Raw genomic sequence first — 17,635 nt, forward strand, 5'->3', positions numbered from 1 at the left:
TGGTTCCCGGGTGCAGTGTCAACACACCAAGAAAATACGAGGCCTTTGTATGTGCAAAAAAGTCATGCTCCCTATCCCAGATGTTTCATCGGCCCATGCAGAAACTAGTTTCTGGCTGTACTGATGGTATATTTTGTGCAATTTCATATATTAGAATAATATTTGTTCTTATTATATGTGTTTTCTCAAAATTTCTCAGTGCAATGCAGCAAACGTTTTCAAGCATGTTACATCATGCTGTATCTTGAATCATTTCTTATAGAGTGGTAAACAATTTACTATTTGTCTTACTTTCAAGTCTTTTTTTTTTTCTTTCAAGTCTGTTACCAGCCTCACCTGTATCTTTTGAGTTTCACATCTGGGTCATGATCTATTCTGCACATTATTATCCCTAAAGAGACACTATTTTTTACTTATTACATTAAAATGTTGACCTTCTATGTAAATCAGCCTGGACTACATTATTGTATATTGTACCTTTTTGATTTCACCAGTTTTCACATCAAACAGACACTGCACAGCGGAACTCTCCATCGAGAATATGTGTATATTGTTAATGTCAATTGATGTGTTTGAAAATCAGTTAGATTTTGTCAGAACTTACAAATTTAGCATGTGCGAGTTATTCATTACTGATTAACCCAGTAACATCACAAAAATCTAAAGAAACTTTGCACACCAACCAAATCCCAGAGAAGACATCGCTAACCAACCTAGATGACCACCAGACCAAATGGACAACACGCACCAAAAATGACACAGTGGCAATCATGCAGACAATCCACTTAGAGGCCCCATTGGACCCATTACCTCACTACACCTACAACCTGGGAACATCACCATTCAGTACAACCCCGACCCACATCATCAACACCTCCATCATGTCTTCCACTTTTTTGGATTAATGGAAACTTGCAGATATCAAGGCCCTCCTGAAGAAGCCCACAGCAGAGCAGACCGAAGTCAACTGAGCAACTTCCAAACCATCTCCATGCTCACCTATCCAGCCATAGTAATTGAGAAGACTATCAACAAGCAATCCACAACCTGCCTCAAATTTCACCATCTTCTAGAAAACTATCGATCAAGAGTCGAAAAAACCATAACACTGAAACAGAGCTAATCACAGCCACTGAGGACATTTGAATTATCCTGGACATGAGAGAAACAGTGGCCCTCATCCTGTTTGACCTCTCCCCGGCATTCAGCAATATCCCCCACACCAACCTCATCAAAAAACTTTACGCCATTGACATACAAGGATCCGCCCTCAAATGGACCTGTTCCTTCCTCATGGAAAGAACCCTAAAGGGTCAGGCTGCCACCCTTTACATCAGAGACCAAGAAACTGATAGGCAGAGTCTCACAGGGCTCGCCCCTAAGCCCATCCTTTTCAACGTATAAATGACATTGCTCACGCACATTATTTGATCATAAGACATTACTGTAATCTCCTACACAGATGACCCTCAACTCATCCTCTCCCTAATGGACAAGACAGCCACCACCAGAACCAACTTCAACTGCATGACCACGGTAGCAGATTAGATGCGAACCAACTCTCTGAAGCTTAACTCTGACAAGATGGAAGTATTGGTCTTTGGCAACAAGACTTTCAACAGGATTTCAACTTGTGACCATAGGAGCTAGGACCAACATCCAGGCCCACAGACCACGCACAAAAGAAATCCAGGGATCATCCTAGATGACAAGCTCAACATGATGGCTCAAATCAAAGCAATGTGCTCTCCTGCTTCCACATCCTACGCATGCTGCAAAAGACCATCACACATCACACATCACACTGCTTAACAGGAAGTTTCACTGGCTCCCCATTCACGAATGCAGCCAATTCAAACTTCTCACACACACACATACAAAGCTCTACACAACACAGGACCAGATACCTGAACAGCTGCATACACTTCCACCAACCCACCAGACAGCTATGCTCTGGCTCACTCTCACTGGCACACACTTCCCTCATCTGCAAAAATAAAACTGGAGGTCACTCATTCTCCTACATCACACCCAAGACATTAAACAACCTCCCTCAACATATTAGAGCATCCTTCTCACTTATTAAGATCTGCAAGAAGCTGAAGACCTGGCTCTTCATTTAAGCACATTGGGGTCCATACACCTACACACCTGCCCAAGCACCTGGATACCTTCTCTGGTGATTAGTACACTATACTAATCGGCATTACATAACCAAACATGAGGATACTATAACTAGCCTCCGTGTAAATATATAAAAGTGTTCCCTTGAGTCAATTAGACAGAACCATTGTTGTTGATATAGTACCTCTCTCTCTCTATCTCTCTATATATGTATATATATATATATATATTGTAGCTCACATCTGCATTAACACTGCTAATGTCGAAATACGTTACTGTTTTAAAAAAGAATGACTCATTTTAAAATAAACCTTTGAGAGGCACAAGCAGTACTTAACTAAGGACTCAAAAGTGTCTGCCTTTCAAAGCTCTGCTCAGTCCCAGCTAACTGCGAAAACAACAGTTGATGGACAGAATGCAGAACAATGTCATACATCCACCCCAGTACAGAGATCTGGGCCTAAATCCATCGTTTTTCGCTCAACATGCCATTCCAGTTTGGACCCAGCCATATGCAAATCAGTCTTGACCCTGTGCCTCATGGGAACAGTCCAGCCCGAACTGCCAAGCCAGGCCCTCCCTGGACCGGAAACAGGCATCCTAGGACCGGGTTTGGGGTTTCACCCCTCTTCAGCCAGGATAGCTTGATTCCAGTGGCATGGAGAGCACGATGATGGATTAAACCCAGATCAGTTGACTAGGGGTTAGTGCTTGCATGTTCAACACTCCGTCCATCATCCCCTTTGGTTTTGCTTTGTTCACCCTATGTTGGCAGGGTATGCCCAGACATGGGTCCCTTACTCACTTTGCCACTGGATTCAAGCTAGCCTGGCTGATGACGGCTGATTAGCCAGAAACTGGTCCCAGGATGCTTGTTTCCGGTCCAGGGAAGACATGGCTTGGCAGTTCGGGCTGGACTGTTCCCATGAGGCACAGGGTCAGACTAATTTGCATATGGCCATGTCTGAACTGGGGTGGCGGAGTGAGCTAAAGCATGATGATGGATTAAACCCAGATCAGTTGACTGGAGGTGAGTGCTTGGAATGTTCAACACTCTGTCCATCATCCCTTTTGGTTTTGCTTTGTTCGCCCTAAGTTGGCAGGGTATGCCCAGACGTGGGTCCCTTGTCCCTTGCTCACTTTGCCACTGGATTCAAGCTAGCCTGACTGATGACAGCTGATTAGCCAGAAACCGGTCCCAGGATGCTTGTTTCCGGTCCAGGGAAGACATGGCTTGGCAGTTTAAGCTGGACTGTTCCCATGAGGCACAGGGTCAGACTGATTTGCATATCTGAACTGGGGTGGTGGAGTGAGCTAAAGAATGATGATGGATTAAACCCAGATCAGTTGACTGGGGGTGAGTGCTTGCAATGGTCAACACTCCGTCCATCACCCCCTTTGGTTTTGCTCAGTCCCAGCTAACCGCAGGCTCCACAACTGTCAGAGGAGATTTGAGGCTCAGAGATAATAACAGGGGCAAGTAGGGGGCTTGGCTCCTAAAGAAAGGTCTACTGTGGAGGACATTGAGCGGGGTAACTGTGGAGTCTCCCTCAGTGAGGGTGAAGTGGAACTCCATGATGGACCTCTCAAATCGCAATGGTGAACAGCCAGGAGCATCTGCAATGTTCCTCTTCGACATGAATGTTAGATTGCTAACATCACATGAGATAACATGCAAAAGCTTAAGATTGCATGTTGATGGCTGGCATGTCAAAGAAGACGGGCAAACTAAAGGGCTCTTAAAAGGCAGAAAACACTAACAGCTTTGATGGATGTGCTACCTACAAAATCAAATAAAACTGAAATTAGACTCATGCCTAAAAAGTAACAGGACAAAGATGACGGCAAGGAAGTTGATGGCTAAACCCTGTAGTATTACTAGCATCTGTCAAGAAAGGCTTGGGCTAGGAACTGACCAAGAGGTAAAATATGAAGAACTCCAACAGCATGCAGTAGATTCACCAGGGAGATAGAAGTTGTAGAAAGCTTGGAACAGAGTATGTCAAGATGTAAAGTTAGGGATCCATGAAGTGATATCAGGGCCTGAGGCTGAAAGCATTAAAAATTAAATGGAGGCTTTTGTTTGCAATCTGAATATCCATAATTGGAGGCAATATCAAAGCGGAAGGGCTTCTACAGAGCAATTAAATAGCATCTTAGATTTGTGTAATGCAGAGGGAGGGAGTGGGATCTGTGTTCTCTTGGTTGACCAGAGCTGGATAATCAGCAATCTGCAACAACTGACTATAAAATGAGAATGTACTGTGCAATGAAAAGCAATGTAATGTTTCCAGGCTTGTCATTTGAAGGTAGACAAAGGCTATGGTGGTTCAGGCAGTGGCGTGACGAAACTTGAGGGGGCTCCCCAGCAAAGTGCATGCAGGGGCCCCCCACACTCTGGACCCAGTCAGGAGCTCTCAGGCCAGTTGTCTGCCCCCTGTGCACAGTGACAGAGGGGGGCCCTGGAGTTCAGGAGCCCACTGTACCACAGGGAACTCCCGCACTGCGTAGGCTGCTGTGGCTATCGTTACTCTACTGCTTTCAGGAGCTAAGCAGGCCATTACGGCGGTGCAGGTCTAGGCCAGGTTCCTGTCAAGCGAAAGGCTCGGAGGGAACGATGTCGACACTTCTAGAAACAGCAGTTGTGCTCGAGTCCAATGTCAAAACTTATCTGCCATCATCAAAGATGACTTATCTGTGGATGTGAGAAGTTACAAGGTGAAACGCTTCGCAGCTTCCACAAATGTTTTATTAAATGTCATGCAGAACTCCCTTTTATCACATTTTTTTACACTTTGTCAGCTTTGCACATCGCGAAGCTGGCGAAGTTGATAAAAGGGAGCTCTGCGTGACAGCAGGAATATGCTTGGCTACTTCTCAGAGCTGACCGTGTGCCACTCAGCAACTTGGCAATGGAAAATCATGCACCAAGATGAATGCTTGCCTTTTCTGCCCATCAGTGGTCTTAACCTTTAGGATGGTGCATGACCACTACAGCATTTCCCCCCTGCTGCTCAGGCTTTGTGTACCTCTAAGTAATAGCGAAGAAAACTCGCTCTACAAAGCCATTAATCCTGTACCTCGATGTCCCACCCTTCTTCATGGGACAACCAAGTGCAAGGAATCAGAGCAAACTATGCCTAGTAAAAAGGCCGGCAAAATATGAATGCCTGACGGAGTTTACATATTTTGCACAGTTTCATGGTCAATTTTTAAACCTCACACACTCCTAACATAAATGAATGCCAGGAGCACCCGACACATAGTATGCCCTAAAAGATACAGTTCTATTTCTGGGCATTTTTTTTATAGTCTGCTTAGGGAGGGCCATAGGGCTAGTCAATCAACTCTTACTAATATCAAACTCATAGTGCTCACAGGTACATCGCAGGAGCACAACTACAAGTAACGACAAGAATACAAGTCAGTCGTATACGACCTTTCCACCACACCAGCTATTTGCACAAAACCTTCAAATCCCGCAAACAGATGACCAACAAATGGAGGTTGTAACATTTAGGTTACATTTGCGCTTTGCACATAATTCCAGTTGAACATTCGATGCCTTTGGCACACTTAGCACCTCTGACAAATACATGATTTTTGCAACACTACAGAGGATCCGCGCGAATTGGCACCTTTCGCGCAATCTCAACAAAGAAAGTGGATGACAGCCAAAAACAAGCGACAGCATTGCATTGTGACGGCACAAAACCGCTCAGTTACACGTTTTAAGATATACGTAAAAAGATGGACTAAAAAGAGAAGTAGTTTACACACAGGGTAGTGTTGAATAACGTTGAATTTCGAAAAAAAGAGCTTTTCCCAATTTTTTTTATTTCTCACTGGTTTTGACAAAGCAATGCTTTTATTTTAACACAATTTGTAATGGTTGTAATTACCTACATGCAATAAATTATTATTATTATCATCATTATTATTATTATTACCATAGGGCTAGCAGAATCCTATGCTTAAGCACCTAATTTTAAGACCACACGTTCCGCCCTTTTCCATGGAGGGCATGTCGTTTTTCTATTGGCTACACAATGATGAAAATGAAACATTGTTAATGCTTGGGATAACATATGTGTGAAAAAAGGGAATGTTGCTCTTTGGTTAATATTTCTTTTATTGCATGCAATCAAACAGACTGAAACGTGAAGTTCTAATTCAAATAGATGTCAGGAGCTGACACATATTTGAATTTGCTGCCCATTATAGGGTTTGGTAGTTAATTACTCAGATGGACATAGGGTTGAAATTCCTGCTAGAAAAGCTGTTTAAGAGGCGTGCATTGCGCTATCCATACTTGTGTTATGAGATGATGCACAAAAACACAAGGTATCTCTAATTCACCAACAATCCTTCACTACACGTCTTTTACTGTTTGGCAGTGTTGCTCTCTCACTAAACGTATCTCCTTCTCATATCCGTCCTTCTTGCTCTATCTCAGACATACTCTCTTTCTCTCATTGGCTTTTCTCTCACTCTCCCTCTCCTACCCTTTTTTATCTCTGACCTTCATTTTTATAATTTTGTGCACTTAGTGACACATGTATGTGGAATAAACTTCCCTCATTCTTCAAGTCTCTTAAGGCATTTCAGCATATTCGCAATGTAAAGCGCAAAACTTGATAAAACACATATGTGACTCTTGAGTGCCTTTGAAGAAGGTCTTCCTTTGCTGTGGTAATGGAGGAAGGAAAAAAGCAGAATGGAGAACGCAGAAGGGCCCTTGACTCTAGAAAAGGCTCAGCCGATCACTGAGAACCAGTCCTCGAATGACTCCTAGCTGGGGAAAGCAGGTGCCTAGAACAAAGCCTTAAATGCCCAAAGGCTTCAGGAGTGACCAGGTGGAGCCCTCCCAGCAGTTTGAGAAAAAGGTAGCCATAGTAATTTTTCAGATCTCCAGATGACCGGGACAAGCTGCTAAGGTTTACCCAAGGAGATCACATCCTAAGTGGGAAAGAAAAATCAGGTTTGTCCTACTTGGAGCTTTTGCCACACTGAAAACAAGTTCATCAGGTTTTGTGGCAAAGGTATCCGACTACTCTGAGCCCTGTTCTGCTGCAGCTGCCTGCCTTCCCGCCTAAGGATTTTGAGACCAAAACAAGTGACTAAGGGCCATATGTATGAACTATTTTGGAGGTAGTACACTGCCCGATTTTCAGAACTGGACCATTTGAGACAACAAAAAAGCATTTTGTAATGTACAAAAGCCAAATTGTGAATTGGTAACTTGCTACCAAATTGCAATTTGGCTTTGCGAATCGGTATTTGGAAGGGGTGTGTTTAGGGCACGCCTTCCAAATACTGATTCGCATTGGTATGTATTAGTGTTTTGTGACTAAATTCCAGTTGCAAAACATTATTATTTTACCAACACCTCAAAGGCGGTGGTAATCCATTGGCAAAAGGGCAGGGGTCCTCAAAGGATCCTTTCTCCTTTGAAAATATACAACAACAAAAAATTTAAGAGCAGACTGTGGACGTACAAGTTTACTTTTTTTTTAAACACATCCTGTTTTCCTTAAAGAAAAATGAGCTGCATATTTTTTTTTGTAATGCTTTATTTAAAAGCAGTCACAGTCAAGGTGGTCTGCTGACCCCAGCAGGCCACCATCCCAGTGATGGCAGCGTTTCCTAGAGGGTCATAAATTGCAACCTACCTCATTAATATTCATGAGTTAGGACAATTTGTGACCCCATTAGCAATCTCTATTTTTAAATATATTCATTAGTACATTAGGAATTGTGATTTCCTAACTGCAATTTGGTAAGAATCGCAATTTGGAAATCACAATTCCTAATTTTTTTTACAGGTGGCCCTAAGTCTACAAGTAAAGCCTTGGACATTAGTGAAGCAGCGATGTATCCTAGCTGCAAAGTGACCTCAGTGGCTACGAAATTCAGCTTTGCCCTGCCCCAAAACCAATTGCTACAGTAGGATCTCAAAGTTGATGAATATGAATCTGAAGGACCCTTGCTAGTTTAAGCCTTGGATTTGACCCCATTGGAAGACTTTGAACTGCAGGAAAAAGGGTAATTCCCAGGGTAAAGACTTTGACCAGCAAGACCCTGTTGGTGTATCTGGCCTTCGCTCCATCCCAATCAGCCTTAAATTACCTTTAGACCCCGGTCAACTGGAAACCGTTATTTTTCAAAGGTGCTTTACTTTTTTTAGGGTCATTTTTGCCTATTTTTTTTTTATTCATATTCCTGTATCCCCTTATCTTATCTTAATACTGTTGGTATCATCTTGCCTGATCACTTTTTCTCTATTTATCTTAACTGGTTTGGGAGTTTTACTGTGTGTTCTTGACTTTAAAATTGTCAGCTTGAATGTAACTTGCATCTCTCATGGGAAATGCCTGCAGCTTGTGCCATACCTACCAGGGATAACGCAGAGTTCCACTCATACTTGTGTGGAGTCTTAACTAGGATGTATTTATTAAGCAGGTAAGAGTTTCCCATTCCCTGTTCAATAACCCACTTGCTGACACTATGCTTTTTTCAGAGCTTTTCCTAGGGATCTCTGAAGTAACAGTAATCGAGGACAGGATACCTCATGGGTGTATTTCTCCTAGTCAAAAGGAGAGGGTGCCCACTTGTCCTCAGATAAAAGAAATGGGAATTAGGAATATGAAGGTATTTGCACAAGGTCACACAACATGGGAAACTGGGAAAAAAGATTTTTCCTCGATTCTCTTATCTTTTGTCTTCGTGAAAACCCGTGAGCTTTCCCTAGAGTACGCGTTAATTTCTTACACATTTGAAGTCAGTGTGTTTGGTACTAAAAACATATTGTCCAAACTTCCACTGTGGCTAATCAAAAGGCAGCAGGATCATTCGCAGCATTTGTGCTGCTTGCAGAATGGAGCTCACAGATGTTGCTGCAGTGCATAGAGATCTCAGCTGAGGAATTCCAGCACATTAGCAAACATTTGAAAAGGACATAGGAAACCGATTTTGTACATATATGATATTTGTATATTAAAAATTGGACAAAACATTGTAGTTGAAAACTTAGTTGCGTCGTTCACATTTGAAATGCAAATAAAAGATGGTATTTTACTTCTTAATAGCACATATGATATGAAATTCGTTTGCACCACGTTTTTTCCAGTTGTGAACAATATTTACTCAATATACCTATTATACTAGCAATACCATTGGTGTATATAGTTTTGACCTGTTATTTATTTTATTTTTTTGCACCAGGGCAGACGTGCACACTCTTAATAGATTAAAGTTTCAAACTGACGTTATGTTAACCCAAGTGCAGCAGGGACATGAATTGTAGCCAGTGCTTAATTAGAGCCGGTGGGTGGGTGCATACGGGACTCACCGGCGCTCATTTTTTAAATCAGCCCTCATTTTTCCTCACTAGACTTCGATCAATGGAAAAGAGGGAGAGAAAAAAACAAAAGAGAAAACATGGGGGAAGGAAAAACTGAAAACCCATAACATGGGAGAAAGCACGGATAAAAAAAGAACCTGCAAGTGTGAGACAAAGAGGCAGGAAGAGCCTGGTGGTGGTTTAAAGGGGCATGCGATTGAATCAAGATTTCACAGTCTTGGTATTCAGCACCCTGACATTGGATAGCACTGGCTGTGGGCTCCTGACCAAAACTTTGGGCCCCTGCACTATTCTTCTATAAATTAAACACCAATTCTAGCCACCAAGAAGGATCCACAGAGGGAATGTTCTTCCATGGGCAATATATGGAAAATTAGTATTGATCTGGTATTACAGATTTTATTGATCTATCAGAACAGTAAAAGAAATCAATTCCCTTACAATACTGACTTACACAGATGAACTACACTTTGAAAAGTCACCATCAACCTGACATGGGTTCACTATTTTCATGTTCTTTGAGCTCTATAATCTGGAACCTACAAGCACTGCTCTTCAAGAATACTCGCCTTTTTGGGAATTTGCAATACTATTTTTCTCTAATATGCCCTCTTTTATGGCCAATAAGTTGAACAAGTCACACATTTATTTCATAAATACTTTCAACCACCATACAATGATTGACTGGGGATCTCGGATATTGTACTTTTGGGCGTCTCCGAGGATTCCAATTAATGTCTGGGTGTTTGGGGACAGAAACGATCCGACTATCAGGCTAGAATTCCCCTGGATCACCAAGATCCTGTTGCAGTGGTAGTGCCATGCATGGAAGATTCACTCCTGAAACCCCTTTTGTGGCATGGGTGATAGCTCACCCAAGTGTCACAGCTGAACAGGTTCAGGGCATGGGACCTAACTAGCATTAGAGAGCTGCGGAACATCTGGGAAATTAATCCCATCACGTCCCACGTACGGTTGACCTTGGAATTTTCCCTACATAAGTCCCAGTTCTTTTGATATTTACTAGTACTACCAATTCAAGGTCCAAAAGCCTCATTCGCACTATTTCATCACGCCTCGACATCATGCAATTGAGGTACTTCCACTGAGCTTAAAAGTAGCCAGAGAAGCCTTGGAAAGTGAATGGACACTTTCCTCTCCATCATATGAGATGCATAACAGTAGAAGGGACCTGAATCCACGCGATCGGATTGGCCTACCACTCATGATAGCTGTTACAAGCGCAGAATGCACTCTAAAGGGTGAGGGGTGGTCCGGCTCTACTGGACCCCAACACTGCCATGCTGGGAATCATGGACAAAATGGGAGGACCCAGACACTGATAGTGAGGGGTACAACAGTTACAAAACAAGAGTTTGCACAGTACGTAGGCATGGACACCACATTCCCTTTGTGTGAAGGGTTAGGAGGCATAGAGCTCGGTGCCAGGGCTGAAGAGGCAGTGTATAAAGCCAGACGATGCCCTCAGAAGCACCGGAACCAATATTTCCATAACATATCTCTACTTTGAAACAAGGCCAGCCCGAAATCCTGCAAATAAAAAATTAGGACATATCTGTGGGGGCCTGAGGTATATGAAATGGGAAATGCGATGTTTGCTGCAGATTGTGGTAGCTAAAATGTAATAAAAAGAGTTCTATAAAAAGAAAAGGTCAGAAGTGTGACGTGGCTGCAGATCTGTGGTCTCGGCGTTCGGCCTCTGTAAACCTATTACCTGAAAATGAAACATGACGGCCGAACGAGTGTGGGGTGAGTGAACTGTCACTCAGAGCACACCACACTGCGGCGGGTGGAAGCAACCAGAGAGACCCTTGCTGGGGGAAAGCAGCGTGGAGTGAATGTAGACCCCGTGGATGGTGCGGGGGGTGGAGTGGGAGAGGGGCAGGGGGGCTGGCGGTAAGGGCAGGAAGCAAAAACATGCCGCTTCTGCAGCGACCACCAGAGTGTTGGGGGGCTTTGAGGGGGTTAGGGTGCCAGTGCACCCATTCACGTGAAAAAGTGTTACTGTGTTTGCTCAATGCATGGCCCGAGAGTGTCTACACAATGAAATGCTACTGCACAATCTCACAAGTGACTCAAGCTCACGGCTAGTGTGATAAACTGATCCTAAGGCAGGCTCTATATTCCTTGGAGAATACACGTTTCTAATACAATCATACCCTGGCTGAGTACAGCGCTTCGTTGTCCAGTTACCTCATGTGGCTAATAAACAAGTTTGTGAAGTTGAATCCTCGTCTGACCAGTCGATGTTCGACAGTGTCATTGGTGCCCGCTCAGACAGACCTTAAGTGACCAACTGTTGCCTGTGGCGGTTTAAAAATAAACCGCCGCAGACCATCAGCATAAATTAGAGGAATTAACCACTTTATTTACGGGCTCGATCGGCCGGGGTTCTTATGCTTCCTACTACACACAAATAAATACTGAAACGTGGTATATATTCTGCTGCTGGAATGGGACCCAGAGAAGCAACATTCCATCAGCTTTCGGGTTCAATGGCGTACTAGGCTCGACAAACGTTAGCTGCTGATCCCGGCCCCCCAGCTCGGCGCGGGCTCGCTGTTTACCAGTGTTACCAGTGACGCCTGGGCTGGCGTTCTGGGATTCGGCAATACTGAGATAACTGTTGATGAATATTAATAACTTGACTTCCATAATGTGCAAACTACAGTTGATGTTATGTTGTCATCACCTGGCATGTTTAATAGCAGATGCGACTAATATCCAGCGCTTCTTTCATCATCCTAGAAAGCAGGTTTTAATCTGTGGCACTTCACAGATCCCTTCCCTCACCCGAGCTCCCTCAGAAAGGATGAAAGTCTGAGCCAGCCCCGCCGAGTTTCAAAGGGGAGTACATAAGGGACCTAAGATCTCTGGGTAACTGTGCCCAGGCCCTTTCCTTCTGACTCTGATCACTGCAGGAGCTGCCACACACAGGCTTTCCAAACCCAGGGGATTCCTCCACAAAAGGGAAACACTGCACTGCACTGCACTGCACTGCGCGCAGCGTCCACTCGCAGCATGTGAACCCTGACAGGCACATTTAGGAAATGCGTCCTCCTAGCAGCAATCTGCGGAAGTGCTGAGATGTCTCAGGGACTTCAGGGGCTTTGCATAATCACGTGTGATCCACTTCAAGGAACGGCCAGTGCCCCCTTCGTAGAGCACGGAATGACGAGGACTGGGCTTTTTTCTAGGCCCAGCTTGGTTTCACAGGAAAGGGAATTGAGCCCAAGGATGTGGGTGATTTGCCCAGGACCACACAATTCGATCAAGTGTGGAACGTGATATTAGAATGTAGCAGGCGCATCCTTCCACTCCCTGTCCTATTTGCTTTGATCAGGCAAATCCCACTGTTGTGTATTGTAAGCAAGCCCTGGAACCTTCAGCTGCGTCACTGGAGATGAGCGTGGACGCCATACATTGCCCCCCATGGTGGGGGCAGCACAGTATGTCTGTGCACTACACAGCATGTGCTGCCAAGCAATGCATTCATTGTAATGATCGGAATATTGGTGTCAGTAGGAGGAAAGCTTGAACCCCCATTTCTAATAGATATCAATATTTTTGTCTTTAAAAATATTTGCTCAGCATCTCCCTCTTCCTCTCTTCCTATTGCTTTAGCCCTTCTTCTTATTTTCCTTTATCCCCCTCTTTCTAGTTCTCTCAGTTACTTTTTCATTAACCCTATTTCTCTTTACCATATATCTGCCTTTTTCTTATTTTCCATCTTTACCTTCCTACCTACCTCCTTTAGAACAGCCTCACTCTCCCGATCTTCTCTATATATCCTTAACTTCCTCTTTCACAGCCTCTGTCTCACTTTGTATTTCCCTCTTCAGCAATTCTGTCATCTGCACACTTAAATCCCTATTTTTCTGCCTCGTTCTCTTTCTACTCTGCCTCTCTCTGTCACTCTCTTCTTTTGCCTCGTTGTCTCTCGATCATATTATATGATATAACGCATATTATGTGAACGCGCTGTATACTATCGCAGGCTATGTTTTCATACATATAGCCTCAATGGGCATTCAGGTTATGCTTTTTTTAATCTACGTGTACATATGTTCCCTTGACAACCTTACTTCTGTCTGGGGAGAGCACCATATAATTTACTGTTTGCTTGATTGAATGAGGTTTACTTGTGATTCATTTGAGAAGGTGTCTTTGGTGAGACGGGAGATTAAAAAACGAGATTAAATTGAAGACAACGGATGATTGTGCTGCAACCTGGTGTGATTAATGGGAAAACACAGCAGAAGGAATAGCTAAGTCAGATTCTATTATGAAGAAAAGCAACTACGCTTAATGCCCCAAGTCTAAAATAAGCAGGTCTTAGACATGTAAGCATGTCCAGAACCCGTTCCTTAAATTAAAAACACTCCTTTTAAATCAATTTCTTCTCTTTAATTATTCGAAGCAGAGATAGGCTGGTGCCAGTGGTCTGTGGATTCTGAGATACGCCGACTAATAAAATGGGGAGAACCCTTTGATGCTTAACTGATGCAACAAGCCCTGCTGTGGACAGATGAGCTACACCTGAAAGAGGCTTGCCAGGGGCCGGACGTGATATACAGAGGCACTTCTAGTCAAATACATTTTAGTTGTTGCATTATCAATGTTAAAAAGTGCAAAAGTCAACACTTTTTTCGTATGCAAGACCTTAAAGTGCTGTTAGGCTCTCGGGGGATGTGTATCAGATGCGAGAAGCAAGTATTTAAATACAAGCAATAGGGGGTAAATATACCTTTCCAGCGGTGAGATTGACCTAATAAAGAGAATGCAAGGTTGCCGGGACATCGCATGAGCACACGTGTGTGTGTATGAATTCTTGTGTGTGTATATGTGTGTGCTTGGTCAGATTAGGAGTCAGGAAGTTTAGAAAAAGGGAGATTGACCCATTGGCCTAATCTGGCATATAAAAGTGCCTTCCTTCTTCCAGGTGGAGGCTTCCCTGGAAGAGCTGTTTATATCCCCCCAGTCACCATTCACAATGAGCCATGCAATGTCGATGCACATGCTCGGTTATTTAACATACGGTTAGCATATTTGACAGGTCAGGGAACAGAAGTACATGGAGATACAGTAAATCATCTAGAATCACACAATTTGTGAAGTGAGCACTCTGGCATTACATTTCAGAGAAGTCTCAGGGCTGCTAGACTGGCACTGATGTAGCAGCTAGAAGCTTTGAGCACTGTACATACCTAAAATAGGATAAATGAAATGCAATAGCGCTGGGATGTCCTGGTTTCTTTCACAGAATTTACCCACTGGACCATGTCTCCATCAGAAAGAAGAGCTATTGTAAAGTATACAGGTGAGTTATCGTTTCATGACCATGCGCTATCCCATCTTACCTGTGGATATTCATTTCCCGTGGCGGGCGCCTTGCCTTGTCGTAGGCCACTTTGGCAAACACCCCTGCCATGATGACAAAGGTAATAACCCCACAACTAATGTACACTGTAGTGTTGGTCTTGTCCTTCTCAGGGTCATATTCGACCTCCGGGTTCACTGTTGTGACCTTGGTGATGGCAGATTCGCTCCACACGGGGCTTCTGCAAGCCGCCTGGTCCAGCCTCTTGCTTTTGGTGTCACAGCAGAACCGGTAGGAGCACGTTCCACAGCAGTAGCGATGGGCAGTGTTGTTACAGTCAAACTCTTTGTCCCACTGGCCACTGACATCATAGTAGCCCATGCACTTGTCATAGTTGAAAACTATGGGGGGCTTGACCTTGCGGGTGACTGCAACAGGAGGGAGAGCCGTGCTGTTGATGTCTTTCCCCTTGGGAGAGTTGGCTGGTCTTCTGGACGGCCCCAAGTTCTTGGCACCTTTGGTCCTTGCCCCCGCATCACAAGGGCCCATCACATTCAAGGGGTCCAGGTAGATCAAAAGAAGCAAAAAGTGATACCTTTTCATGGTGAGCTGCCTGGCGATTGGCTAATCTTCCTTTACAAGGCTGAAGCGGACACCGGATCCCAATTAACGGACTTCCTTACAATTGGAAAGTAGTTCGCAAATCCCAACTGTTTATATTCCTTTCACGAGAGGCAAGAGATCACAAGATTCCGGCTGTCTGTCTTCTTGGAGGCCTCGACACATTTACGGCACACCACGTGGTCAGCGAGTTCCTGCCGCCTGTGCCTGGACACAGGGCGCTTTAGCTTTTTGGCCCCCAGAGTTTCACACCAGTGGATGCGCCTTTCCTCTGCTCCTTGGCCGCGAGCTCTGGGAAGAAGCCATGATCAAGAGGGGAGGCGGCGTGCTCCAAGTGAAAGGAGTTAAAATCCGCAGGAACCCCAATACCTCTGATGGCGAATCCTGCTGGCCGAGGGGCTCCAAAGTTTGCGCTCGGGGTTGAATTCCAACAGATGATCCCAGGAAGAAGTTGTGGAAGCAAACCATCCTGGGAGAGAAGGAGAGATAGGAAGACTATTTTCAAAGACCGATCCCCAGCATTATGCAAATACATGAGTTTTAATTAAGGTTTTTGTAAATCAAGTCTCCAGCGAGCCCTGCGATGGTTAAAAGACAGATGAAAGCAGAAATTATTCAGGACATGTCAAGTGAAAACATACACTTGTGCAGTTAGCAGAACATTTACATTGCTACCGTGGGCGATTATTTGCATTAGGGTTCGGAGAAAGGATTAGTAAGAAAAAACATGAAATAACGTGTTTCTGGTGTGCTCGTTGCGCCAGAGAGACACCGGTGCTTGAGACGAAAGCATGAGCAATCACATGAAGGGAACGCAGGAAGGAAAGGCTGAAAGCACCCCGAGCCTCTTGGAACTGCAGCAACTGCCTGTAAAGCCGCTGCAAGGGACCGCAGGCGCAGACTTAGCAAATGCGCGGCCAGGCTGGGGCAACGGAACTCAGACTGAAATATTCCCATGTGGGCCCAAGATGAGACCCCATTAGAACGGCTTTACGCACCCAGCATCCTTATTTGCAAACGACGCACATGGTAACGGGGAACCACTCGAATGTATTCGTTACTCACTCATTTAAATTACCGCACAACCCGTTTAATCACACTCGTAGAATCTAACGTGCCCCATTTTGAACTGTACTATATGGGTACCAGACGTGACCCCGGTGCCCTATCAGACACTGCACTGCAAGATATGTCTGCTGAGGGCAGCCCCAGACTGTCGGGAGACGGACGGAGAGGGCAAGAAAAGTCCCACTTTTAACAGCGAAATAAAAATCGGAGAGGCTATTGCTCCGAAAAGGAGCAGGGCAGCTGCGGAGCTGCGTGCGGTCTCCCCGCAGCTGTCCCCGCGCGCTCGCCACTTACCATCATTGCCTGGGACTGCAGATGTTGTGGTACTGGGAGGACCGCTCCTGCATGAATGGAAAATCCTGCTGCCTGCACTCGAGCGCGCGGCGGAGAGGGAGAGATGCCTTAGGCACGCCCACATCTTCCAGGCGTCTCTCCCTGCATCACTCCGAGAGCCACGTCACCAAGGCGCAAGCCCTAGCTCAGAAACGTCCCTCAGCCAGTTACCTTTCCCAAGGTTCACACCTGTTCGTGTGCTTATATTGTTATTGAGATCATGTTGTACATGATTCGTGGTATCGTAGTATCTGACAGTGCTGACAGGAAGGAGGTTTTGCGCATCCCTCGCGAGACACCGCTGGGACGGCGTTGGTTGTCATGAGATGGCAAAGTCTGGGTACCACGCTGTATTCCCGTTGAGCCATGGGACTTGATTTATAACCTTAAACCCAACAGTCTGTTAACACATGTGATCCTGGGAAAGCCACGACATGCCCAGGTCTCTTGAATATGAAAAACGGAAGCGCCTAGAAGTCCAGTAAAGCCAGTTTAAGTACTGCAAAATAGCAACACCATGGCGTGTTAAACAGCTTCTGCGCGCTAAATGATATGTTGGCAGAGGTGAAATCCCACTACCCCTCTTCCAGCCAAACCAACTACTGCTAACATTGTGTAAATTCAGTGGCTGTGAACATTAAAATGTGCATCGCATGAAGGACACGCGCAGCGATGTTATGTAATTATTATCTCTGTAGATGGGGTGCGGACGGCAGGCACATGACGTCTGTTTTCACAGAGAACAAGGAGGTGTACTTAGCAACGACAGCCAATACTTTCTCACA

At 44.7% G+C, this 17,635-nt stretch overlaps 1 protein-coding gene across 3 annotated transcripts in view; it reads right to left on the reverse strand.

Annotated features, from left to right (window-relative positions):
- Nucleotides 1-16,873, reverse strand: part of SHISA6 (shisa family member 6) — a 1,379,883-nt gene extending 1,363,010 nt beyond the window's left edge. For all 3 annotated transcript variants that reach the window (XM_085616777.1, XM_085616776.1, XM_085616778.1), the window contains exons 1-2: nucleotides 16,812-16,873; nucleotides 14,869-15,918 (exon numbers count right to left, since the gene is read on the reverse strand). In XM_085616777.1, the coding sequence (XP_085472903.1) occupies nucleotides 14,869-15,431 (563 nt within the window). In that variant the 5' untranslated portion in view covers nucleotides 15,432-15,918; nucleotides 16,812-16,873. The remainder of the gene's footprint in view (nucleotides 1-14,868; nucleotides 15,919-16,811) is intronic.
- Between the last annotated feature and the right edge of the window lie 762 nt (nucleotides 16,874-17,635).

This window comes from Triturus cristatus, chromosome 7 (assembly GCF_964204655.1).
Source record: "Triturus cristatus chromosome 7, aTriCri1.1, whole genome shotgun sequence".
In the NCBI taxonomy this organism is placed as follows: domain Eukaryota; kingdom Metazoa; phylum Chordata; class Amphibia; order Caudata; family Salamandridae; genus Triturus; species Triturus cristatus.